General features: G+C 50.0%; 1 protein-coding gene across 1 annotated transcript in view; it reads right to left on the reverse strand.

The window, feature by feature from the left end:
• Positions 1-24,014, reverse strand: part of STX1B (syntaxin 1B) — a 31,084-nt gene extending 7,070 nt beyond the window's left edge. The window contains exons 1-4 of the mRNA XM_007530031.3: positions 23,850-24,014; positions 4,681-4,755; positions 4,392-4,491; positions 4,221-4,295 (exon numbers count right to left, since the gene is read on the reverse strand). Of these exons, the coding sequence (XP_007530093.1) occupies positions 4,221-4,295; positions 4,392-4,491; positions 4,681-4,755; positions 23,850-23,879 (280 nt within the window). The 5' untranslated portion in view covers positions 23,880-24,014. The remainder of the gene's footprint in view (positions 1-4,220; positions 4,296-4,391; positions 4,492-4,680; positions 4,756-23,849) is intronic.
• Positions 24,015-27,523: the final 3,509 nt, after the last annotated feature.

Raw genomic sequence — 27,523 nt, forward strand, 5'->3', positions numbered from 1 at the left:
CTCCCCCCAAGCCCACCAGGTACAGACCCAGTTGGCTGGCGGCAGGGGTGCAGGAGGTGTCTGTGTGGAGACAGCCTTATATTTCCTGAAGCTTCCCGGTTCTGCAAGATCTAGTAGGAATTCCCATTTCTAAAGGATATCTGGACAAGCGAACACATTCACCGGAATTCCCGCTTCCGGATGAGCCACTCCTACACTTACTCGAACTTACTTTTATCTTTTTTCCCCAGAACACTGCTCACCTCTGGCTTATGGTGGTACTGGGGATTGAACCTGGGGCTTTGGAGCGTCAGGCATGCTTTTTTTTTTTTTTTTTTTTTTGGTGCGTAAGCATTATGCTATTCCTTTGCCTTCTAATTTTTTCCCTAATTTTTTTCTAATATTTTATTTATTCATGAAGAATGAAGTCAGAGAGGGGGAAAGAACCAGATATTGCTCTGCTACATGTGCTGCCAGGAATTGATCTCCCGACCTCACACTTGAGAGTCCAAAACTTTATCTACTGCGCCACCTCCCAGACCATCCTTCTAATTTTCTAAAGAAGAGCCTACACTAAGATCTACTAACCCTTGGCTTCTTCCTGAATTCAATCATGACCCTGCTCATAACCTTACAGAGTTAAGGCACAAAGAAACTGTTGAACCTCTCTGGGACTTACAACTGTGTTCCACACAGCCTTTCTTAACAAGAGAGGGTCTGAGTCCCCAGCGCGTGTGCGTGTGTGCGCGCGCGCGCACACACACACACACACACACACACACACACACACACTCACATTCTCTCTCTCTTTTCCCATCTTATTTATTTGACTGCCAGGGCTTCAATGCCCAGCACCAACTTTTTCAGGTAAAGAGACACAAGAGGCCAGCAGGTGGCTCACCACACATCTTGCCATGCATGAGGACCCACACTTGAGCCCCAGACCACCACATGGGAACATGCAGTGGGGAAGCTTCAGGACCAGTGGGCCAGGGCTATGGTGTTTCTCTTCTGTCTTTCACCCTTTTCTCTAGAAGGAAAAAAAACTGTCCCCTGAGAGCAGTGGAACTGTGTAGGCACTGAGCCCTAGCAATAACCTGGTGGCCAACAAACAAAAGCAAAAAAAGAAAAGACAGAGATCACAGCATCAAAGCTTCCTCTAGGGTAGTGGGGGCTAGGTTTGAACCTGGGCTGTGCACATGATAAAGCAGGGAGCTATCCAGGTGACCTGTCTTGTCAGTCCTGCCTTTCCTTTCCTTGTTGTACTAGCAAGGAAGCTGAGTGCAGGGGCATGGCACTGGCACATCTAACAGAGCACATGTTAACAAGCAGAAGGACCTGGGTTCAAATACTAGCATCCTGTCTATGGAGGGGAAGTTTTACAAGCAGGGGAGCAGTGCTGCAGGTCTCTCTCTTTCTCTTAAATATTTTATCTACTTGTCACCAATGATTTTATTTGTATTTATTTATTTTACCAGAGCACTGCTCAGCTCTGGCTTATGGTGGTGTAGGGGATTGAACCTGGGACTTGGGAGCCTCAGGCATGACAGCCTTTTTGTATAATCATTATGCTGTCTCTGCCACCTGAATATTTTATTTATTTATTTATTGGATAGAGACAGAAATCAAGAGGGAAGGGGGACATAGAGGAGAGTGAGAGAGAGAAAGAGATAGTGAGTGAGAAACCAATCTGGAGAACTGCCTCATCACTCAAGCTTTCCCTCTACAAGTGAGACCAGAGGCTGGAACCTGGGTCCTTGTGCACTGTAACGTGTGTTCAACTGATTGTGCCACATCCAATCCATCTCTTCTTCCTCCCCCCCCCCATCTCTTATACCATCTCTTTTTCTCAGCCTCTATCAAGAAGAAATAAAGAAAAAAGGCAGGGCCAGGTGGTGGCACACCTGTTTAAGCGCACACATTACAGTGCACAAGGATCCAGGTTCAAGCGTCTGGTCCCCACCTGCAGGGGGAAAGCTTTGTGAACAGTGAAAAAGGGCTACAGATGTCTCTGTCTCATCCCCACTCTATTTCCCTCTCCCTACTCAAGTTCTCTCTATCTAATAAGTAAATAAATATTAAAGAAAAAAAATGAAAGGGCGGGGGTAGATAGCATAATGGTTATGCAAAGAGACTCTCGTGCCTGAGGCTCCAGAGTCCCAGGTTCAATCCCCCGCACCATCATAAACCAGAGCTGAGCAGTGCTCTAGTAAAAAAAAAAAAAAGGAAAAAAGGAAAGAAAAAAAAGAAAAAAGGCCACTGGTCATGGTGGAGTTGTGGAGGCACTGAAATAGCCCTGGTAAGGGAGAAGAAAAAAAAAAAAAGCCAATGGGCAGAGGGCAGAGCGCTTGTCCAGAATGAGCAGGCGGTGGAGCTCCCTGTTTGCTTGTCTGGGCCATTTTCCTTTCCAGCACTCTCTCCAGTGTGCAGGGTTTGTTTCTACAGGTCAGAACCAGAGACTCCTCCCTGGCCTCTGGATGAACCCAAGGGGGGACAGTGCCCACCCTCACCTCCCTGGACCAGGCCAGGGCACCCAGTCTCTGCCATAGCTCCCACTCCCCTCTGTGTGCGCAGAGTAGGTGCGCAGCAAATGAGTCCCGGGGTGGAGTCACCAGGAACCTACAAATTAGCGTCTCGGTCCTGCTGTTCTTCCCCTGGCGCCAGCAGGCAAGGAGGTTCCCAACCCACAGTGCTCTGGGGGAAGGTAGTTATTACCAGCACCCAAGTCCTTAAATTAGAGTGAATACATGAGCAGTTGGCAAGTCCCTCTTGAGAGCCTGCCAGCCCCTGATGTCAGCCACACAGTCCAATCTGTCCTGAGCCGGGGAATCAGAAGCATTTGCCTAGCCCACCTACCGGCACCCAGGGCTCTGCCCAACACCTGTTCTGGCTGAAAAAAAAAAAAAAAAAAGACTTACCGGGACTAACACCACTTGGGCAGACTGCATTTCTCAGGTGGCTCTTCACACTGATGGAAGTGGTGGAAGCGGCAGGGCTCAGATGATCTGAATAGAAACCCTTCTCCCTCTCATTTCCCTGTCGTGTTTCATGTTCTTTCTTTTTAAACCCTATTTTATTTTATTTTTGCCACTTGGATTTTTGCTGGGGCTCAGTGCCTACATTACAAATTCAAAGCTCTTGGTGGTTTTTTTTTTTTTTTTTTTTGAGAGAGAGAGAGATGCAGAGGGAGAGACAGAGAAACACCAGAGCACTGCTCAACTCTGGCTTATGGTGGTGCAGGGGGATTGAACCTGGGACTTTGGAGCCTCAGGCGTGAAAATCTGTTTGCATAACCATTATGCTATCTCCCCGGCTCTGCTTTTTTTTTTTTTTTAAACAGGAGAAAAAGAAACAAAAGTTGTGAAGCTTCCACCCTGCAAGTGGAGACCAGAGGCTTGAACCTGGATCCTTGCACTGTAATGTGTGTGATCTACTGGGTGCGTCACCCTTTGACCCTATCTTTTTCTTTCATTCTTCTCTCTCTCTCTATTACACACACACACACACACACACACACACACACTTAGAGCTGCAGTTCAGTGCCTGCAGGATTCCACTGCTCCAAGTGACTTTAAAAAAACAAAATATTCCCCAGAGACCCATCCTACTAGGGAAAGAGAGAGGCAGACTGGGAGTATGGACCGACCAGTCAACGCCCATGTTCAGCGAGGAAGCAATTACAGAAGCCAGACCTTCTACCTTCTGCAACCCTCAATGACCCTGGGTCCATGCTCCCAGAGGGATAGAGAATGGGAAAGCTATCGGGGGAGGGGGTGGGATATGGAGATTGGGCGGTGGGAATTGTGTGGAGTTGTACCCCTCCTACCCTATGGTTTTGTTAATTAATCCTTTCTTAAATAAAAAAAAATAATAATAAAAAAAAATAAATAAAATAAAATCCTTCTTCTAGATAGAGGGAGGGAGGCAGAGAGAAAGAGAGATACCACAGCATTGCTCCAGCACTCATGAAGCTTCTCTCTCACTGCAGGAGCCCCCATGTGGCGGCCAGGGGCTCTAACCCAGGTCTCCGAGCATAGAAACATGCGCACTCTACCAAGTGAGCAACCTGCTGGCCCCATTTTTCCATCGTGTTTCTCCAGAGAATCCAGGGTAAGGATGGAGATCAGGGCTGCTCCTTTAGGGGCCTGGGCTGGAGGTGTGCGGGTGCAGGCTGACGGAGAGGCGGGCTGTGGCCAGCAGGGGGCAGGCTTCTCCATCTCCTTGGTGGGGGATGGCCTCACCTTTCAACTTGGACCGCACCTTGTTGGCAGTCTTCTTGATGTCTGCAGTGAGGTCCTCCAGCTCCTGTTTGGTCTCTGAAGGGGGAAGGCGGAGGCCCAGTGAGAAGCCTGGGGAATGGGAACCCCAGACCCCTGCCCTTCTCTCTCCCCCTTCCCCACCCCAGCACTCACTCTCGTCAGGGTTGGGGGCGGCCAGGATGGCACTATGCTGTTTTTTCACTTGCTCCACATCCTCTGACAGCTTCTCAATGCAGCCTCGGATCTCTTCCACCTGGGGGGTGGGGGGGCTCACCAGGTTTGGCCATGGTGGGCCAAAGTGGGGGAGGGGGTCAGGGATCAGGGCTGGGGGCTCTGCCAGGGTTCAAGGAAATGGACCAGAGCCATGGGTCAAAGGTTGTAGGGAAGGGGGCAGAGAGAAGGAGGCTGGGGGCTGGGGGCTGGGGGCTGGAGACCAGGTCACCTGTTCGAAGAACTCATCCATGAAATGGTCCCGGTCCACGTGCACCACCTCCTCCTCATCGTCACTGTCTTTCGCCTGGAGGTAGAGAACCCCAGTCCACACGCAGCCCCTCCTCTGGGCCCAGCACAGTCAGAACACACACTAGGTATCTGGGGGAACAGGGTCCCAAGGCCAGGCAGCTGGTCACCCAAAGGACACCATGGTGGGAATTAGCAAAAGGCACCTCTGCAGCAGTGGCTGCACTTGTGACAGTCACCCTGGAAGCAGATGATACTCGGGACAGCTGCTATTTACTTATTAAGATGATTTTTTTTTTCCTTTTTTTTTTTTTTTTTAACCAGAACACTGCTCAGCTCTGATTTATGGTGATGGTGGGGACTGAACCCAGGATGTCAGGACCTCACTCCCTAAAGCCTTTTTGCATAGCCATTATGCTATCTCCCAGACCTTTTTTTTTTTTTTTTTTAATTTTTTTTGTATTTATTTATTCCCTTTTGTTGCCCTTGTTTTATTGTTGTTACTCATGTCACTGTTGTTGGATAGGACAGAGGGAAATGGAGAGAGGAGGGGAAGACAGAGAGGGGGAGAGAAAGACAGACACCCACAGACCTGCTTCACCGCCTGTGAAGCGACTCCCCTGCAGGTGGGGAGCCGGGGGCTCGAACCGGGATCCTTACGCCGGTCCTTGCGCTCTGTGCCATGTGCGCTTAACTCGCTGCGCTACCGCCCGACTCCCCTCCCCAGACCGTTTAAAAGACATATTTAGTAAGCTGGGAGAGAGAAGAAGAGAACTGGCGCAGCACTCCCGCACACTCCATGCCAAGAATCAAACTCAGTCTTTCATGCTCTTAAATTCAATGCTCTACCCGCTGTACTGCCTCTTGGGCTGCAGCTGGTACTGAGGATTTTTTTTTTTTTTTGTCTGCTTGTTTAGATTTTTTTTTAAATTTTATTTATTTATGAGAAAGATAGGAGAGAGAAAGAACCAGACATCACTGTGGCACATGTGCTGCCAGGGATCAAACTCAGGACTTCATGCTTGAGAGTCCAAAGCTTTATCACTGCGCCACCTCCCAGACCACTGTTTAGATTTATTAAAATTATATTTATGAGAAAGAGAAGCAGAGCATCACTCAGGCATGTGCAACATCAGGGACCGAACTTGGGACCTCATGCTTGAGAGTCCAATGTTTTATCCACTGCTCCACTTCCAGGGCTGTTTGTTTAAGATCCGTTCTTGCATGACCAAGGGTCCAGGGCAGCACTCTGGCATACGCGCTAGGTCTCCATTCAGGGTCTCATGCTTGCAAGTCCAAAGCTCTATCACTGTGCAGCCTCCTGGGTGTAGGATGTGTGTGTGTTTGGAAGCATCTCAATATTGGGGCTACCAGTCAGATGTCAGCCTTGCAGTAACTGGCTCTGGGCTGCGTGCTGGGGTCTGGTGTGAGGGTCTGACCTTCCTGGCAGCAGCTGCCGCTGGGACTTAACTGTCCCAGTCCCACCCTCATCCCCCCTCCCCTGCAGCCGCCACCAGCCAAGTCCCTCCACAAGGTCACCCTGTTGCCATTCGCGGGCGCCGAGTTGAGCGAGCGCAGACAGGACGGCGGGGGCTGAGGGGTCCCTCCGGCCCCCCTGGCGCCCAGGGCCTCCACCCGCCGCTCCCCCAGCGGCGTCACCCGCTTTCAGCCAGCCTCCTCCAGCTTCACACCCACCTCCTCTCACTCGCCCGCCCCCCGCCCGGGTTCCCCGCTGCAACCTGCAGCTGCGCACCCCACCCCCCACCCCCGCCCCCGGGGCTCCGAGACACAAAGGGACTCGCCCACCCACACCGCCACCGCCGCCGCCGCCACCGCCAGACACCGGTGACACCGCCAGAAGGGCTGCCACACAAGGCGCCCAGAAATAGGCCCCCCGACACCCACGCGGAGACGCGCTGACACGCGGATGCTCCCCCGCACGCCCCCCCTCCGCCGCGCCCCGACACGTGCGGACACGCAGACGTCAGCGCACCCCCGCCGTGGGGTGGGGGGAGCCCCGGCCTGTCCCCTCAACCTCTGAGCCCTCAGGCTGCAGCGCAGGACACTGAAGAGATGGGGGGTCCGGAGGCGCCCCAGTGCTGGGACGGTGTGGGCCCCACCAGCTTAATTACATCTGGAGCTCTGCACAGCAGAGTTCACCTTGATTTTCAGAAGAAACTCAGCCAAATAGAATCGCGGGAGATGGAATGGAACCACGACGGGGTCCAGGCGGTGTAGACCTGGGGCAGAGCCCGCTGGGATGGGAAGAGGGGACTCAGGCAGAAACCCTGGCTCCCACCGAAGTAGACAGAGTCCAGATGGCTCGGATAGAACCAAGATGCAGCCAGACAGCTAGACGGGCTGTAGTCCTCCCTGCCCTGGGACAGCGCCACCAGCAGAGCCCCACAGCCCCCAGCCCCCCCCACACACACCCAGGGACCCCCAAACTCAGAGGGGCTCAAGCTGGACACCTTGACGCCACACCAGTCTCCGGTCCAAGTGCTACAGAGAGACTCCCCCGACCCCCATCCCAGCGCACACACAGTAACTAGACTCCACACGTGTAAGAAGTGGGTTCAGCTCTCAGAAACCCAAATTCTCACCAGGGTGGTCCGGAAGGTAGTGCAGAAGCTAAGGCACTAGACTCTCAAGCATGAGGTCCTGAGTTCAATCCCTGGCAGCACATGCACCAGTGATGTTTGGTTCTTTCTCTCTCTCCTATCTTTCTCATTAATAAATAAATAAAATCTTTTTTTAAAAAAAAAAAATTCTCACCAGGGAAGGGAGGCTCTTCTGTCTCTACCCATGCCTGCCCACCAGAAGGTGGGATGGCACTTGGTAGGATTTGGAGACCCCAACAGTACTTCCACCTGACTCAGGCCCACCTGGCACCATGGCTCTGAGAAATTCTGGGAAACTGGCTCATTTTGGGGTGTGTGTGTGTGTGGGGGGGTCCTTGCTTCCCAGAATGCTCTCTGCTTCCTTGTCCTGAAATCTCCTTATCCTAGAGCCTAAAGCTGTCCCTCTGTCCTTTCTATGCCTTCAAGCACTCTGTCCCTAGCCCACAGGTCAGGAGGGCCTAGGGACTTCTTGTTCTGTCACTTTGCCTTTCCCATAACCTCAGTATCTTTTTCTCTCTGTTATAGTCCCGAGGCTTCCCCACTTAATTATTCTTGACATAGAAAGGTCAAAAGGTCAAATGCCTGATTCAGCCCCCCTCACACACACACACACAGGACACTGGGAAATGCTTCAGTGTTAGTATGTCTCTCCTTCTCTTCCTGTCTGTGTGTCTCTCTGTCTCTCTAACTGAAAATGCCAGCTCAGAGGGGCAAAACAGCTTAATGTGTGAAGCCCAGGCATGAGGAAAGAGAGAAACAGAGAGAGAAAGAAAGAAAGAAAGAAAGGCAGCCAGGTGGTGGTGCATCTGGTTGAGTGCACATGTTACAATGTGCAAGGACCCAGGTTCAAGCCCCCAGTCCCCACCTGCAGGGAAAGCTTTGCGAGTGGTGAAGCAGTGCTGCAGGTGTCTCTCTGTCTCTCTTCCCCTCTATCTCCCCCTTCCCTCTCAATTTCTGGCTGTTTCTATCCAATAAATACAGATAATTTAAACAAAATACAAAAAGAGGGGGTAGATAGCATAATGGTTATGCAAAGAGACTCTCATGCCTGAGGCTAAAGTCCTAGGTTCAATCCCCAGTACCACCATAAGCCAGAGCTGAGCAGTGCTCTGGTGTTTCTCTCTGTATGTGTCTCTCTCTCTCTCAAAAATAAAGTAAATAAAATAATTGGGGGCTGGGTGGTAGCACAGTGGGTTAAGCGCACATGGTGCAAAGTGGAAGGACCAGCTTAAGGATCCCAGTTTGAGCCCCTAGCTCCCCACCTGCAGGGGGGGTTGCCTCGAAAGTGGTGAAGCAGGTCTGCAGGTGTCTATCTTTCTCTCCCCCTCTCTGTCTTCCCCTCCTCGCTCCATTTCTCTCTGTCCTATCCAACAACGACGACATCAATAACTACAACAACAATGAAAAACAACAAGGGCAACAAAAGGGAAAATAAATATATATTTTTTAAAAAGATAAATTTTTAAAAAGAATAATAATTATAATAACGGAGTGCTCATACAAATGCTTCGACATCTCTGATGCAGGCTGATCCCCACCACCCTCACCTAAAGCAGGCGGCTGAACAGATATTGTTCCCATGTCGCAGATGAGAGGACCGGCAGCCACAGGGGAGAAAGAACAGTGATTTGCCTGAGGCAGACAGGCAGACAGGCAGGAAATCACAGGTGTTTGAGACCCCCCCCCCCCCACACACACACACACTCCTAAGACTGGCACCATCATCCACCTGCTGTTCCTGTCAGGCCAGCTTCTGCTCTGTGCCCTGAAACTCAGCCAAACAATATTATTTTTTTTTTATCATTGCTGTGGTTATTATTATTGTTATTGCTGTCATTGTTGTTGGATAGGATGGAAAGAGAAGGGGAAGACAGAGAGGGGGAGAGAAAGATAGACAACTGTGGACCTGCTTCACTGCTTGTGAAGCAATCCACCCTGCAGGTGGGGAGCCGGGGGCTCCAACCAGGATCCTTATGCCGGTCCTTGCGCTTCGCACCATGTGCACTTAACCTGCTGTACTACCCCCTGGCCCCCAAAATAGTATTATTTGATAGTGCATTTTGCAGAGATCCTATATTAAAAAAAATAAAAAATTAAAATTCTGGAAGGGCCACTGGCCAAAAGAATCACAGTCAGTCACATTTACACTGCACGTGCTGTGAACGGCACGCATGTGTCCATTTAGTTCTAAATCTTTGCTTTTTAGTCAGCCAGAGCACTGCTTAGCTCTGGCTTATGATGGTGGGGAATTGAACCTGGGGCTTAGGACCCACAGGCATGAAAGTCTCTTTTGCATAATCACTATACTTCTTTTAATGTTTTTTTTTAAATGTATTTAATTGTTTTGGATCAAAACAGAGAGAAACTGAGAGTCAGGGAGGAGATAGGAAGGGAAAGAAAGAAGGGGGGAAGACTTGCAGCCCTGCCTCACTACTTGTTAAGCTAGCTCCCTTGCAGTTGGGGACAGAGGTCTTGCACCTGGATCCTTGAGCACGATAACATGTGCGATCAGCCAGATGCACCACCACCCAGCCTCTCATTTTTCAAGATTGATTGATTTATAGGGATGGGGTGGCGAAAAGAGCCAGAGCTTCACTCTGGTACTTGCAGTGCTGGGGACTGAACCAGGGACCTCAAGTCTGAGAGTTCAATGCCTTATCTACTCAATTCCTATCAGTCCCCCCCCACCTCCTAGGTTGCTAAAGATTTACTGGTTGATTGATTGATTGATGAGAGGGGGGAGGAGAGAAGAGAATATGAACCAAAGCATCACTCTGGCACAGTTGGTAGCAGGGGTGGGACTCAGGAACTTAGGCTTGAGTCCAGTGCTTTATTCCGGTGTACCACACCTCCTGGGCAACTATCCATTTTTTTCCAGATATACTTTTTTTTTTAAATTTATTTACATATTTATTGGATAGAGACAGTGAGAAACTGAAAGGGAAGAGGGAGACAGAGAGGAAGAGAGGGGAGGTTGGGTGGTGGCGCAACTGGTTTAGCACACATAGGACTAAATGCAAGGGCATGCACAGGGATCCCGGTTCGAGCCCCCGGCTCCCCACCTGTAGGGGAGCCGCTTCACAAGCAGTGAAGCAGGTCTGCAGGTGTCTGTCTTTTTCTACCCCCTTCTGTCTTCCTCCCCCCATTTCTCTCTGTCCTATCCAACAACGACTACAACAAGAATAAGTACAATAAAACAACAGAGGCAACAAAAGGGAATAAATAAACAAACAGCAAAAAAAAATGTTAGACTCTCTCAAGTGTGAAGTCCTATTTCGATCTCTGGCATCAAATATGCCAGTGATATGCTGGTTCTTCTTCTCTCCCTCTCTTTCATTAATGAAAAAAAAAATAATTTAAACAGTATAGTAGTTTACATAACAGACTTGCATACCTGAGGCTCTGAGGTCCCAGGTTCAATCCCAGACACTATCATAGCCAGAGCTGAGTAGTACTTCAGTTAAGGGGGAAAAAAAAATTGTGGTCTGGAAGGTGGCAGAATGGATAAAACATTGGACTCTCAAGCACGAAGTCCAGAGTTCAGTCCCCAGCAACATATGTACCAGAGTGTTGTCTGGTTCTTTCTCTCCCTCTCTCTTCCTATCTTTCTCATGAATAAATAAAATCCTTTTTAAAAAAGCTGAAAGACAGGTGGGGGTATAGCATAATGATTATGCAAAGAGGCTTTCATGCCTGAGCTCTCAAGTCCCAGGTTCAGTCCCGCACACCGCTATAAGCCAGAGCTGAGCAGTGCACTGGTTTAAAAAAAAAAAAAAGGTGAAAGACTTTAGTTTAGATTTATTTATTTTCCTCAGAGCATTGCTCAACTCTGGCTTATGGTGGTGCTAGGGATTTAACCTGGGACCTCCGAGCCTCAGGCATGAGAGTCTCTTTATAGAACCATGTTGGTATCTCTCAGTTTCTTGGATTTTTTAAATTATTATCTTTATTTATTTACCGGATAGAGACAGTTAGAAATCAAGAGGGTAGCGGAGACAGACAACTGCAGCACTGCTTCACCATTTGCAAAGCTTTCCCCCTGCAGGTGGGGGTGGGGGGTTTGAACCTGGGTCCTTGTTCACTGTAACATGTGTGCTCAGCCTGGTGCACCACCCCCGGCCCCAGTCTCACTTTCTTCATGTGCAAGATAGAGAAGCCACAAAGTGACATACATTCCATACATACCCGTAATCATGGTATGCTTTGCACAACTTGTTTAATTCATGCCAGTACTCCAGGAAGCAGACAGAGCCGGCCCCCACCCCCTTATCTGAGGGTTTTCTTTCCAAAGTTTCACTGGCCAAAGTCAACCAGACCCCAAAACATTGCACAGAGGATACTTTGATGCGCTGACACCTGTCTTGGGGAAATGTGTTACCCCTATGAAACTGTGACAACAACCCTATAGACCAAAATTTCCTCAAGAAAGTGACTTCAGAGGGAGTCGGGCAGTGGCGTAGCAGGTTAAGCGCACGTGGTGCAAAGCACAAGGACCGGCATAAGGATCCTGGTTCGAGCCCCCGGCTCCCCACCTGCAGGGGAGTCACTTCACAGGCGGTGAAGCAGGTCTGCAGGTGTCTATCTTTCTCTCCCCTTCTCTGTCTTCGCCTCCTCTCTCCATTTCTCTCTGTCCTATCCAACAACAACGACATCAATAACCACAACAAGGGCAGCAAAAGGGAAAATAAAATTTTTTAAATAAATAAATAAATAAGCAGAAAGTGACTTCATGTGTTTATTAATTAGCTTAATTATGGGTGTAGGGGGAAAGAGAACCAGAACATCTCTCTGGCACATGCAGGGATCTGATGCTTGAGAGTCTAACACCTCATCCGCTGTGCCTCCTCCCAGGCTGCAATAAAATGATATATATGTCGGGTGTTGATTGTTGATGCGCCTGATTAAGCACACACATCACAGTGCACAAGGACCCAGGCTCCAGCCCTTGGTCCCCACCTGCAGGGGGAAAGCTTTGCCAGTGGTGAAGCAGGGCTGCAGGTGTCTTTCTATCTCTCTCACTCTCTAGATCCCCCTCCCCTCTCTATTTCTGACTGTCTCTATCAGAAAAAGATAGTTGGAAAAAAATATATGGCATGGAAGATGGCACAGTGGTTATGCAAAAAGATTCTTGTGTCTGAGGCTCTGAGGTCCTAGGTTCAGTCCCCAGCACCACCATAAACTAGAGCTGAGCAGTGCTCTGATCGAAAGAAAGAAGAGTTAAAAAGAAAATAAAATCCTGTAATAAAGTTAAATTTTTAGAGATACATTTATTTGGGGCAGGGGAGTTATACCAACAGACTCTATGCTTGAGGCTCTCTGGTCCCAGGTTTAATTTCCCACACCACCATAAGCCAGAGCTGAGCAGTACTCTGGTAATAGATAGATAGATAAATAAATAAATAAATAAATAAATAAATAAATAAATAAATATGCCAGAGCAATGTTCAGCACTGCCTTCTGGTGGTGCGGGGGATTGAACCTGGGACCTCTGAGCAGTAAGCATAAAAGTCTGGTGTGAGGGGCACAAGGACCTGAGTTCAAGACCCAGCTTCCCATCTACATGGGATACACTTCATGAGTGTGAAGCAGGTCTGCAGGTGTCTCTCCTTCTCCCTCTCTACCTCCTCCTTCCCTCTCAATTTTTCGCTGTCCTATTGAATAAATGGAAAGATAAAAGGGGCCAGGTGGGGGTGTATCTGGTTAAGCATACACATTACAGTGCGCAAGGACCCAGGTTCAAACCCCTGACCCTCAGCTGCAGGAGGAAAGCTTCACAAGTTGTGAAGCAGATCTGCAAGTGTCTTTCTGTCTTTCTGTCTGTCTGTCTGTCTCTTTTTATTATCTATTTATTTATTGGATAGAGACAGTCAGAAATGGAGAGGGGAAAGAGTGCTAGAGAGACACCTGCAGTCCTTCTTCACCACTTGTGAAGCTTTTCCCCTGTAGGTGGGGACCGGGGGCTCGAACCAGGGTCCTTGGGCACTGTAACATGTGCGCTCAACCAGGTGTGCTACCACCCACCCACCCCCCTTTTTTTTTTTAACCAGAGCACTGATCAGCTCTAGCTTATGGTGGTGTGGGAGATTGAACCTGGGACCTTGGAGCCTCAGGCATGAGAGTCTGTTTGCATAACCATTATGCTATCTATCCTGCGCCCATCTTTTTTTTTTAAAAAAATAAATAAATAAAAAATATATATATATATATATCCTCCAGGGTTATTGCTGGGGCTCAGCACCTGCACTACATCCACTGCTCCTGGAGGCTATTTTTTCCCTTTTGTTGTCCTTGTTGTTTATTGTAGTTGTTGTTATTGCTGTCATTTTTTAAAATATTTTTTTAATATTTATTTTTATTTATTTATTCCCTTTTGTTGCCCTTGTTGTTTTATTGTTGTAGTTATTATTGTTGTCATTGTTGTTGGATAGGACAGAGAGAAATGGAGAGGGGAGGGGGAAGACAGAGAGAGGGAGAGAAAGACAGACACCTGCAGACCTGTTTCACTGCTTGTGAAGCGACTCCCCTGCAGGTGGGGAGCCAGGGCTTGAACCAGGATCCTTATGCGGGTCCTTGTGCTTAGCGCCACCTGCGCTTAACCCGCTGCGCTACAGCCCGACTCCCTATTGCTGTCATTGTTATTGAATAGGACAGAGAGAAATAGAGAGGGGAGGGAAAGACAGATGGGGGAGAGAAAGACAGACACTTGCAGACCTGCTTCCCAGCTTGTGAAGCGACTCCCCTGCAGGTGGGGAAACGGGAGCTTGAACCAGGATCCTTACTCCAGTCTTGTGCTTCACAGCATGTGTTCTTAACCCGATGTGCTACTGCCCAGGCCTCCTCTCTTTCTCTTTTAAGAATATATTTATTTATTCATGAGAAAGATTGGAGGGGGGCCAGGTGGTGGCTCACCTGGTTGAGTGCACATGTTACAATGAGCAAGGACCCAGGTTTGGGCCCCTGGTTCCTATCTATAGGGGGAAAGCTTTGCGAGTAGTGAAGCAGTGTTGCAGGTGTCTGTCTGTCTGTCTCTTCCCCTCTCTATCACTCCCTTCCTTCTTGATTTCTGGTTGTCTCCATCTGAAAAGTAAATAAAGATAATAAAGAAAGAAATAAATTTAAAAAATTTTTTTAAATAAGGTGGGGGCCAAGCAGTAGTGCAGTGGGTTAAGTGCACATGGCGTGAAACACAAGGACCAGCATAAGGATCCTGGTTTCAGCCTCAGCTCCCCACCTGCAGGGGGTCGCTTCACAAGTGGTGAAGCAGGTCTGTAGGTGTCTGTCTTTCTCTCCCCCTCTGTCTCCCTGATCTCTCTCAATTTCTCTCTGTCCTAGCCAACAGCAAAGACAGCAATATCAACAATAATAGCACAACAATGATAAACAACAAAGGCATCAAAGAAGGGAAGAAATGGCCTCCAGGAGCAGTGGATTTGTAGTGTTAACCCTGGAGGCAAAAAAAGAGGAGGAGAAAGAACTAGACATTACTCTGGTACATGGCTGCCGGGCATCAAACTCAGGACCTCATGCTTAAGAGTAATGTTTAGCCACTGCACTACCTCCCAGGTCACAGCAATAAAGTTTTTATAGTGTGTGTGTGTGGGGGGGTTTTATGCTTTTTTTTTTTTTGGTGGGGGAGCATCAGATCCAAGCCTCTAGCTTTATCTGGATTCATTGGGACATCACCCCCAGAGTCCAGACCTTCCTCATAGAGACAGAAAGTGCCGTGTGTGTATGTGTGTCTGTCTGTGTGTGTACACACAGGTGCACAGATGGGAGAATGGGGGGTTGGACCAAAGAGACAGATGGTGAGAGAGTGACTAGACTAGGGCAGAGATGGACAGAGACTGGAACTGGGGGAGGCCCAGGGTGAAACTGTGTCTGCACCTGTGTGTAAATTCACACAATCCACACACGTGCGCGCGCACACACACACACACACACACACACACACACACACACACACACACACACATACTTAAGTGAGCTCCTTGGGGTGCCAGCATCACTCCATGCTGCAGCCTCTTCCCACTGCACCCCCTGCTTCTGTCCATCTGTCTCTGACCGGTGTGCTCCTCCTTCCTCCACCTCTCCGTCCTCATCCCCTCCCTGGCCCCACTGACTCAGCCAGCCAGTCAGTAAATGCAGAAGCTGTGGGTCCAGTCCCTTCTGGTGGCTATGGGAATGCAGGTGGGGAGCTGGGCCAGCCTGGGAGGAGCCAGGCTCCAGTGGGGACAGAGAGGAGGCGCTGTCTGCGGTGCTGATGGGACAGGGGGAGGGAGCCAGGGCGGGAGAGGCTTTGAACAGGATTGGCAGGGCTGGGGGTGAATGGGGTGGCATTTGAGCTGAGCCCTATACCACAGTCCTGGAGAGATTCAGAACTCCCAAGGCAAAGGACAGTGGTTCAGGCAAAGGGAACAGTATCTGAATCAGAGAGAACAAGTGCAAAGGCCCTTGAGCTTGAACTTGGTCTAGATCTCTCTCTTTCTCTCTCTCTCTTGCTTGAGCCTGGCTCAGCTCTAGCTTATAGTTGTGCTGGGAATTGAACCAAGTGCCTCAGGCATGAGGCATGAAAATCTTTTTACATAACTATTACATTATCTCATTGACCCTGACTTTTTAAAAAACTTAATACTTAAGTGAGAGACATACAGAGAGAAAGTTAGACAGACATACCAGAGAACTGCTCAGCTCTAGCTTATGGTGTTTCTGGGGATTGAACTGGGGACCTTAGAGCCTCAGGCATGAAAGTCTTTTTTATATTTTTTATTTTTTTATATTTATTTATTTTCCCTTTTGTTGCCCTTTTTTATTGTTGTAGTTATTGTTGTTATTGATGTCGTTGTTAGATAGGACAGAGAGAAATGGAGAGAGGAAGGGAAGAGGAGGGGGGGAGAGAAAGACAGACACCTGCAGACCTGCTTCACTGCCTGTGAAGCGACTCCCATGCAGGTGGGGAGCCGGGGGCTCAAACCAGGATCCTTAGGCCGGTCCTTGCACTTTGCATCACGTGTGCTTAAACCGCAGTGCTACAACCGACCCCCTTTTTTATATTTCTTAAATTATCTTTATTTATTTATTGGATACAGATAGCCAGAAAGTAAGAGGAAGGGGGAGACAGGGAGAGAGACAGAGAGATACCTGCAACACTGCTTCACCACTTGTGAAACTTTCCTCCTGAAGGTGGGTACTAGGGGTTTGAACCCGGGTCCTTGAGGATTGTAATATGCTTATTCAACAAGGTGTGCCACCACCCAACTCCCCCCCCCCCCTTTTTTTCATAATCACTGTGCTATGTCCCTGGCCCTAATTTCTTTTTAAGAAAGTACTGGGAGTCGGGCGGTAGTGCAGCGGGTTAAGCGCACATGGTGCAAAGCACAAGGACCAGTGTAAGGATCCCGGTTTGAGCCCTGGCTCCCCACCTGCAGGGGAGTCGCTTCACAGGCGGTGAAGCAGGTCTGCAGGTGTCTTTCTCTCCTCCTCTCTCCATTTCTCTCTGTCCTATCCAACAACAATAACAATAACTGCAACAATAAAACAACAAGAGCAACAAAACGAAATAAATAAATAAATTTTTTAAAAAACAGCAGTTTAAAGAAAGTACCATTAGGGTCTGGAATGTGGTACAGTGGATAAAGCATGGCCTCTCAAGCATGAGGTCCCGAGTTCAATCCCCAGCAGCACATGTACCAGAGTGATGTCTGGTTCTTTCCTTCTTTCTGCCTATCTTTCTCACTAATAAATAAATAAATAAATCTTAAAAAAAAAAAAAGGGGAGTCGGGCTGTAGCGCAGCGGGTTAAGCGCAGGTGGCGCAAAGCACAAGGACCGGCATAAGGATCCCGGTTCGAACCCCGGCTCCCCACCTGCAGGGGAGTCGCTTCACAGGCGGTGAAGCAGGTCTGCAGGTGTCTATCTTTCTCTCCCCCCTCTGTCTTCCCCTCCTCTCTCCATTTCTCTCTGTCCTATCCAACAATGACGACAACAACAATAATAACTACAGCAATAAAACAACAAGGGCAACAAAAGGGAATAAATAAATAAATAAATAAAATAAAATATAAAAAAAAAAGAAAGAAAGAAAGTGCCACTCAAGGGGGAGGGTAGCACAACAGGATAGCGCAGTGCTTTGCCATGTGCACAACCCAGATTTGAGCCCAGCCTCCCCCCCCCCCACGCCCTGCACTAAAGGGAGCTTTGCTGCTGTGGTCTCTTTCACTCTCTGCTTCTCTGTCTCTCTCTAAAAGAAAAAGAGAGAAAGAACCACTCAGCTTGAGCATATGACTGTGATGTGAATAGAAGCTGGGCCCCAAGGCCTGCAAGGCCTGTGCTCTGTCGTGCTGAGCTACCTCCCCTGGGCTGTGAGCTGGGTTCAAATGGCAGAAACAAGGCTGGTGCAGCTAGGAAACACTAGTTGAGACTCCGGGGTCTCTCTGTCCCCCTCCCCTCTAACACTGCTGGACCTCTTCTTCCCTCTGTTGCTTCAACCCTGTCTGCCTTTCTTTCTCTTTCTTATTTATTTATTTATTCCCTTTTGTTGCCCTAGTTGTTTTATTGTTGTAGTTATTATTGTTGTTGTCGTTGTTGGATAGGACAGAGAGAAATGGAGAGAGGAGGGGAAGACAGAGAGGGGGAGAGAAAGACAGACACCTGCAGACCTGCTTCACCGCCTGTGAAGCGACTCCCCTGCAGGTGGGGAGCCGGGGGCTCGAACCAGGATCCTTACACCTTGCACTTTGCGTCACCTGCGCTTTAACCTGCTGCGCTACCGCCCGACTCCCTCTTTCTCTCTCTTCCTTCCTTCCTTCCTTCCTTCCTTTCTTTCTTTCTTTTTCTCTCTCTCGCTTCTATCCTTCCTTCCTTCCTTTCATTCTTTCCTCATTTATTTCTGCCATGGCTTTGCACAAGTGCAATTCCACAGCTCCCAACAGGGTCTCTCTTTCTTTTCCAGATAGAGGGTGAAGACAGGTGGAAGAGAGAGAGGAGGGCAGATAATACTACCTCCCCTTTGCATGGTTGCTCCCAAGTGCTGGCCAGGGATTTGAACCCGGTTCCTCTCACACAGTAAACTGAGCCGTCTCTCAGCCCCAGGCCTGTGTTTCTAGGAGGCCACATTCCAACTATTCGTCTGCCCTCAGGTGCATGACTCAGTGGTCCCCAATCCCCTTCCCCTCAGAGTCCCATCCCTGGCACCACTCCATGAACCTTGGGGGCCCTAATCTGGCTAATTAGCTCCCCATCATAATCTCCACTCCTGTCACCATGTCTCAGTCCCAGCCCAGACACTGAAAACTCGGGTTCGCACATCTCAGCCCTGAACTGCTCAGTGACCTTGGGTGAGTCGGCTCACATCTCTGGTGCTCAGTTTATTCCAGAACAAGTCAGTACCAAAGGCTGCTGGGAGGCTCCAGTTGTCTATGGTGTAAGAAATGCTCAGTCCAGGAGTCGGGCAGTAATGCATCGGGTTAAGCACACATGGCGCAAAGCGCAAGGACCAGCGTAAAGATCCAGATTCGAGCCCCCGCCACCCCACCTGCAGGGGAGTCACTTCACAAGGGGTGAAGCAGGTCTGCAGGTGTCTATCTTTCTCTCCCCCCTCTGTCTTCCCCTCCTCTCTCCATTTCTCTCTGTCCTATCCAACAACGACGACATCAATAAATACAACAATAAAACAAGGGCAACAAAAGAGAATAAATAAATTAAAAAAAAAAAAAAGCTCCATCGTTGGCCCATACGAGGCCCCTGTCCTGGCACTGATTTAAACCCTTAGCACTGCAGAGAGACGGCTCCCATTCTTACTCCCAGAACTCATATGAAGAACCCAGTGGAGATAGTTCAATGGTACAATGAGCACAAGACTTGCATGTGTGAGGTTTCAAGTTTGATGCCCGGCACCTCATAAGACAGAGCTGAGTGGTGCTCTGATTGGTCCCTTCCCCAGGTACACCATGAAAATGCAATAGAAGGGTCGGGTGGTGGCACATCTGGTTAAGTGCACACATTACAGTGCACAAGAACCTAGGTTCAAGCCCCCAGCCCCCACCTGCAGGGGGAAAGCTTCACAAGTGGTGAAGCAGGACTGCAGGTGTCTCTCTGTCTCTCTCCCTATCTCCCCCTTCCCTCTCAATTTCAGGCTGTCTCTAATAAATAAAGATAGTAAAATAATGTTTAAAAAAAGAAGAAGAAGAAGAAAATGGAATGGATAAGTGGCCAGGAGGATGGCTTAGGAATGAGATCTTTGGCCTCTCAAACCTGAGGGCCCCACGTTCAATCCCCAGCATTACATGTGCCAGAGTGGGAGTGATGTTCTGGTCCTCCCCCTCTTCTACTTCATAAGTAATTATTTTTCTTTATCTTTATATAAAAAAAAGTGCTTAGCTTGTGGTCCAGGAGGTGGTGCAGTGGCTAAGGCACTAGACTCTCAAGCATGAGGTCCTGAGTTCAATCCCTGGCAGTACCTGTACCAGACTGATGTCTGGTTCTTTCTCTCTCCTCCTTTCTTTTTCTTTCTTTCTTCCTTTCTTTCTTTCTTTATTTTTTCTTTAATTATTCCTTTTTGTTGCCCTTGTTTTATTGTTGTAGTTATTATTGTTATTGTTGATGTTGTTGTTGTTGGAAAGGACAGAGAGAAATGGAGAGAGGAGGGGAAGACAGAGAGGGGGAGAGAAAGACACCTGCAGACCTGCTTCACCACCTGTGAAGCGACTCCCCTGCAGGTGGGGAGCCGGGGCTCGAACCAGGATCCTTAAGCCAGTCCTTGCATTTGTACCATGTGCACTTAACCTGCTGCGCTACCACCCGACTCCCTCTCCTCCTATCTTTCTAATAAATAAACAAATAATATTTTTAAAGAAATGTTTAGCTTTGTTTATTTCATTTGATAGAACAGAGACAAATTGAGAGGGAGGGAGAGATAGAGAGACACCTACAGCATTGCTTACCCACTCATGGGGTTTTCCCCCTGCAGGTGGGGAACTGGGGCTTGAACCCTGGTCCTTGTAATACATGCACTTAACCAGGTATGCCACTACACAGCCCCTTATAAATAATTCTTTTTTTTTTTCCTCCTCCAGAGTTATTGCTGGGCTCGGTGCCTGCACCATGAATCCACCGCTCCTGGAGGCCATTTTTTTTCCCCCTTTTGTTGCCCTTGTTGTAGCTTCGTTGTGGTTATTATTATTGCCCTTGTTGACGCAATTCGTTGCTGGATAGGACAGAGAGAAATGGAGAGAGGAGGGGAGACAGAGAAGGGGAGAGAAAGACAGACACCTGCAGACCCGCTTCACCGCCTGTGAAGCGACTCCCCTGCAGGTGGGGAGCCGGGGGCTCGAACCGGGATCCTTACGCTGGTCCCTGCGCTTTGCGCCACATGCGCTTAACCCACTGCACCACCGTCCGACCCCCATAAATAATTCTTTTTTAAAAATAAAGAAAAGGAGGCCACTTGGTTGAGCGCACATTGCAGTGCACAAGGACTTGGGTTCAAGCCCCTCGTCCTCTCCTGCAAGTGTGAAGCAGTGCTATAGGTCTCTCTCTCTCTCTCTCTTTCTCGTCCCCCTTCTGGCTCAATTTCTCTGTCTTTATCATAAATAAATGTAAAAAAAAATATATGAAGAAGAAAGAAAGAAGTGGGGCCAGCTAGTAGCCCACCTAGCAGCGTGCACACATGACTATGCACAAAGTACCAGATTCAAGCCCCCAGACCTCGCCTGCAAATGGGGAAGCTTCCCAAGTAGCAAAACAGTGCTGCAGGTGTCTCTCCTCTCTATCTCACTCTTCCTTCTCCATTTCTCTCTATCCTATCAAAGAAAAGGGAGAAAAATGGTTGCCAAAATAAATAAATAAGAATTAAAACTTTATCCATTGCAGTCCGGGAGGTGGCAAAAAAAGTGTTGGACTCTCGAGCATGAGGTCCTAAGTTCAATCCCCGGCAGCACATGTACCAGAGTGATGTCTGGTTCTTTCTCTCTCCTCCTATCCCTCTCATGAATAAATAAATACATAATTCTTAAAAAAATAACTAAAAAATTCTTTAAAAAATAAAAAAGGAAATGGAGGACCAGAGAAGTTAGACAACCTGCCCAAGGTCACACAAGCAGGTTGGAACTCAGGCAGCCTGGTGCCTGAATCTACGCCCTCAACCAGGATGTGAAAAGCTGGTCTCAGAACCTCTTGGGAAGTCAAAGGAACTCCCAAAAAAAGACTAGCTCCCTGGGAGTCGGGTGGTAGCGCAGCGGGTTAAGCACACATGGCGCAAAGCGCAAGAACCGGTGTAAGGATCCCAGTTCAAGCCCCCGGCTCCCCATCTGCAGGGAAGTTGCTTCTCAGGTGGTGAAGCAGGTGGTCTGCAGGTGTCTATCTTTCTCTCCCCCTCCTCTCTCCATTTCTCTCTGTCCTATCCAACAATGACGGCATCAGTAACAACAAGAACAGTAAAACAAAGGCAACAAAAGGGAATAAATAAAAAATAAATATTAAAAAAAAGTTAAAATAAACTAGCTCCCCCACAGAGCCTTTCCCTGGCCTCCCACCCCCTGTCCCATCCCTCCTGCACCCCTAGCACCCAGCCCTGGGAGGGACCTGGGCAGTCCCCCTGCATCTGCATCTCCTCCTGCCCACCCCCTCCCACGGCTTCCCCAGAGCTGTGACTAACCACTAAAGCCATCAGCACTCACCCAGCCCCCTTCACCCCTCCATGCCACCTCCCACCTCCTCCACCATGCTGCCTCCTGCAGACAGGATGCTGAGACCCACTCAGAGGCGATCTCCTCACCCCTTGCTTCATGGACCCCCACCCCACCCAGCACATCATCCCCAACCCACTTTCCGTGTCTCTGGCTTCAGGCATCACAGGATGATGTTAGCATTAGGGGATCTGTGTTGGAAACTGAATCCTTGCCTGGTCCCTTGTCAGCTGTGTGACCTTGGGCAAGTGACTTAACCCCTCTGGGCCTTGGGTCTCTCAACTAAAATATGAGCTATGTTGAGCTTCCCAGCCAGGAGGTTGGTACAAACTGCACACCAGGAGAGAAGGAGGATTAGAAGCTCTGGAGATGAAGCCTCCCACCTTTTGATAGGTCTGCGACTTCACCTCTCTGGGCCTCAGTTTCCCCATCTATAGAACGGGGCTGCTGGCAGAAGTGAGGGAAGCTGATGCGGATAAGACACTAGGAATGGCGTCTGGCACACAAGCATTAGTTATTTTTATTGCTGTCACTTTCCTGATGTCTGAGTATATATTTAGTTGAAGTCAAAAAATTAAAAAAAAAAATTAAAAATCTTCAAAATTCCCTCCCAGTTCCTTCCTCCTCCTCCTCCCTTGGTCACTCACTCACTCACCCATTCATTCACTCCCCAAACCCTCTCTCGCCCAGAAAAGCCTGTTCTCATCTTCTGTGGTTTGGTTCTTACCCCCAAATCCGAGGGGGGGGTCGTTGAAAGCAGGTGAGACTTTGGTTTCAAAGGTCACCAAAGTGGACATGAGCCAACTGGGCAGCCAGGAACCCCAAATCCAAGCTGGTCTCCTCCTGCTCCCACCCCCATTTACATGGTGACCTTGGGCTATTGCCATTCTGTCTCAGAACCTCAGTTTCCCCATCTGTCGAATGGGGTAGTGACCCCCCCCCCCTAACCAGGTGACAACCAACAGACTTCTGGCAAAGACCCCAGGGCCTGAGTGCAAGCTCAGGGACCTTTATAAATGTGACACCTTGGGCCAGAGCACCCCGCAGGCCTCAGTTTTGATTTCCAGTCCCAGGTCATTTCTCTGGACGCGTCCTCCCTCCCCAACCCCCCCATGCTCCCCAGATCCCTCCCCCAAAAGGCAGCCCTGACTGAAGTCACCTGGCCACCCTTCCCCGGTCACCCAGCTTGGGGACAGGGCCTCTCCAGGCCTGCAGACCGGGGCCACCGCAGCTCAGGTGCCCCAGTTCCCCAGGTCGCACAACCCAGTTCCATGGCTCTGTGGTGGAGCCCCCCCCCAACACACACACCCCCACCTGCGTTTCCCACCTCAGGGTCACCGGGCCCTCCGGCTGTCTCCTGAGGCCACCTCCTCCTTCCTCCTTGCTGAGGGGTGCCCCCCTCCCTGCGGGGCGCAGACACGCTGACACACGCACCCACACTCCCGCTCCATTCACTGCCCGGCGCGGGCACCGCGGGCCCCAACCTGTGTCCTTCCCCACCGCACACCCCCCCGGCCGCCCAGCGACGCCCCCAGCCTCCACTTCCCGCATCTGCCGAGGAGCCCGTCCCCTGACATTAGCTCCTGACATGCACCCTCTCCCATCCCAGGGTCTCCGGGAGGCATGTGGGGCGTCCAGACCCCCGAGACCTCTCCTGCCCCTAGCGTCTCAATGGCCTTCATCCCCTTCCAGCCGCTGTCCCCCAAAAGGTCCGCCCGGCAGAGACATCAGGTGCCTCCGGGTCCCGGGGCGCCCCACCACCAGCCTCGGGGCTCAGCACTCGCCCCCCGCGTCCCGCCACCCCCACGCGCGCCCGCACTCGGGGTCCCGCCCCCCCACTCCCCGGCTCACACTCCGCAGCTCCTGAGTCCGATCCTTCATCCTGCGACGGCTCCTCCTCCTCCTCCTCCTCCTCGCCTCCTCCGCTGCGGCGGCTCCCTGCTCCCGCCGCGGAGCTGGAGGCTGGGGTCTGGGGGCTAGCGGGCCGCCGGGGGGCGCCGGGCGCGGGCGCGGGCGCGGGCTCGGGCGCCGGGCGGGGGCCTGGGCGGGCCGGGCTGAGCCGGGGCTGCGGTGGCGATGCGGCTGCGGCACAGGCTGGCTGGAGGGATGCGGGAGCCGGCGCGCGGGGGAGGGGGGCGGATGGAGGTGGCGGGGGGGGGGGGGGGCAGCGAGGCGCGGGGCGCAGGGGGCATGCGCAGCGCCCGGGGCTGGGGGCGCCTGGGGGTTGTAGTCCGCGGGAGGGGCGGGGGGAGGAGGCCGAGGAGGCGCCGAGCGGCAGCGGCGGGGCTGCGGGGTTGCGGGGGGCGGGCGAGGGGGCGCGGAGGGATGGACCCGGGAGGGGGCGCTGCGGCCCGCAGCCCCGCGCGTCTCCTTCACGCCGGCCCGGGCGCGACCACCTCTGCGCGTCCCCGCTGGGGGCGTTCGGACCCTCGGGGTCGCCGCCAGCCCCTCGGCGGCCCGGGCGGTGCGGGGAGCGGCGCGGCCTTGGGAAGGACCTGGGGCTTGTTTTTCCGCGCTCGGACTTGGGGAGCCGGGGCGCCTCCAGGGATGGGGCGCTCACTATCCCCTAGGCCTCCTGCCTGAGCTGCAGATGGCTGTATTCAGACACAGCCGCGCTCCCACTGGGAGGGAAATTCTGGTCCCCCTGTGGGTCCCAGTACCCCACCTCCCTTTCCTTTTTATTTATTCATTAGAGAGAATCAGAGCATCATTCTCGCACATGCGATGCTGGGTAAAAGTCCAGTGCCCACCTCACATCCCGTGTGTGTGTGTGTGTGTGTGTGTGTGTGTGTGTGTGTGTGTGTGTGTGTGTGTGTGTGTGTGTGTAACTACTTCCCCACTCTGGGCCATCCATCCATCCATCCATCCATTCATTCATTCATTCACCACAACACCAGAGGCACCCCCCCATCCCATTTCCATGTACTACGGGCCTCAAACCTGGCACACAGTCATGACAAGGCACGTGCCCTGCCTGATGTACTATCCCCGCCCCCACGGCAGCATCTGTGGCTCACCCAGTAGAAGGCACATGTCACCATGCCCAAGGACTCAGGTTCAAGCACAAGGACCCCAGCTGTAGGGGGGGGGGGCTTCATTAGCAGTGAAGCAGAGCTGCAGGTGTCTGTCCTTTCTCACGATACCTATCTATCTCTGACTCTCTCTTATCAAAAAGAAAGGGAAAATAAATGGCCACTGGGAACGGTGGAGCCCTGCAGCTCCCAACTCCAGCAATAGACAAAATAAGAAAGGAAGAAATAGAGAAGAAGGGGGAAAAATCAGAGTGGATATGTAGCGACCCTGAACTCAAGCCTTAGGCTTTTGGGGGGCACTGTCCCCAGCATGCTTCTTCCTGGTCTTTCTCCCTAAGATTTTATTTACTGGGAGTCGGATGATACTGCAGCGGGCTAAGCGCATGTAGCGCAAAGAGCAAAGACGGCATAAGGACTCTGGTTCGAGCCCCTGGCTCCCCACCTGCAGGGGAGTCACTTCACAAGTGGTGAAGCAGCTCTGCAGGTGTCTTTCTCTCCCCCTGTCTTCCCCTCCTCTCTTCATTTTTCTCTGTCCTATCCAACTACAACAATATAACTACATAGGGCAACAAAAGGAATAAACTTTTTTTAAAAAAATTCATTTATTATTGAGTAGAGGAGAAAGAACCAGACATCACTCCAGTACATGTGCTGCTGGGATTTGAACTTGGAACGTCATGCTGGAGAGTCCAATGCTTTATCCACTACACGACCTCCAAGACCACACTCTTCCTGGCTTCTCCACTCACTTGTCACTCAAAGCAGACAGAAAGCTGCCCTTGGCTTTCTCCCCCATCTTAAACATACTACCATGTTTTAAGCACGCGCTCAGGTGCTATACTGAGTAACTCCCAGAATCCTTCTTGCCTCAGGGAAGTTGCTAGTAGGTCAGGAAACCGAGGCTTCAAATGGCTAAGAATGGAACCAAGTTCTCAAGGGCAGTAAAGGGCAGGGTAGAGTCTCTTATTTTCAGCTCTTAATTACAAACCCAATTCTTTTAAAATTTTTTTAAAAAAATTTATTAAAATCTTTTTTAATATTTATTTTCCATTTTGTTTCCCTTGTTGCTTTATTGTTGTAGTTATGATTGTTGTTATTGATGTCGTTCTTGGATAAAACAGACAGAAATGGAGAGAGGAGGAGAAGACAAAGGGGGAAGAGAAAGACAGACACCTACAAACCTGCTTCACCGCCTGTGAAGCAACTCCCCTGCAGGTGGGAAGCTAGGGGCTTGAACGGGGTTCATACTTATGCCTGTCTATGTGCTTTGTGTCACCTACGCTTAACCAGCTGTGCTACCGCCCAATTCCTTTAAAAATTTTTTTATTATCTTTATTTATTTATTGGACAGAGACAGCCAGAAATCAATAGGGAAGGGGGGATAGAGAGGAAGAGAGATAGACACCTATACCACTGCTTTACCACTTGTGAAGCTTTCTTCCTGCAGGTGGGGACCAGGGACTCGAACCTGGGTCCTTGCTCATTGTAAAATGTGTGCTCAACCAGGTGCGCCACCACCCGGCCCCCTCAAATTCCACTCTTGTTTTGCTTTAAAAATATTTATTTGGGGGAGCCGGGCGGTAGCGCAGTGGGTTAAGCACACCTGGCAGTTCTCTGGGAGCGCTTCTCTCTCTGTGTCTGTCTCTTCCTCTCTCTTAATTGAATAAGCAATAGAAAATTAGGCTGGAGGGGTCATAGCCAGGTCATATCCAGGTTATCAAGTGCATTGTCTTTTTTTTTCTTTCTTTTTTTCTTTTCTTTTTCTTTTTTCTTTTTTTTTTTTTACCAAAGCACTGCTTAGCTCTGGTTTATGGTGGTATAGGGGATTGAACCTGGGACTTGGAAGCCTCAGGAATGAGTCTATTTGCACAACTATTATGCTATCTACCCCCACTATATCCAGATTATGTAAAAAGATTTTCATGCCTCTGAGGCTCCAAAATCCCAGATTTAATTCTCAGCACCACCATAAACCAAAGCTGAGCAATGCTCTGGTCTTTCTGTAGCTCTCTCTCTAAAATAAAGTATGTTTAAAAGACAGATTTTGTCTTAAAAGAAAAGGGGGCCAGGTGGTGACGTACCTATTTGAGCGCACATGTTACAATGCACAAGGACCTGGGTTCAAGCCCCCAGTCCCTACTTGTAGGGGGAAAGCTTCACAAATGCGAAGCAGTGCTACACATCTCTATCCTTCTCTATCTCCTCCTTCCTCTCAGTTTCTGGCTATCTCTATTGAATAAATAAATAAATAAAGATAATAGACAATGTTAAAAAAAATAGTAGGCCCAACAAGGGCAACAAAAGGGAATAAATAAATAAATAAATAAATAATTTTTTTTAAGTAGGCCAGTGGGGCTGCTCAGTTTTATTACATATATGAGTGGAGGTGCTGGGATCTGAAACTGGGAACTTGGAGCCTCAGACATGAAAGTGTTTTACAGAACCATCACTAGGCTGTCTCCTCAGCCCATGGGCACATGTGGAAACTGGAAA

This window comes from Erinaceus europaeus, chromosome 15 (assembly GCF_950295315.1).
Source record: "Erinaceus europaeus chromosome 15, mEriEur2.1, whole genome shotgun sequence".
Taxonomy (NCBI): Eukaryota; Metazoa; Chordata; class Mammalia; order Eulipotyphla; family Erinaceidae; genus Erinaceus; species Erinaceus europaeus.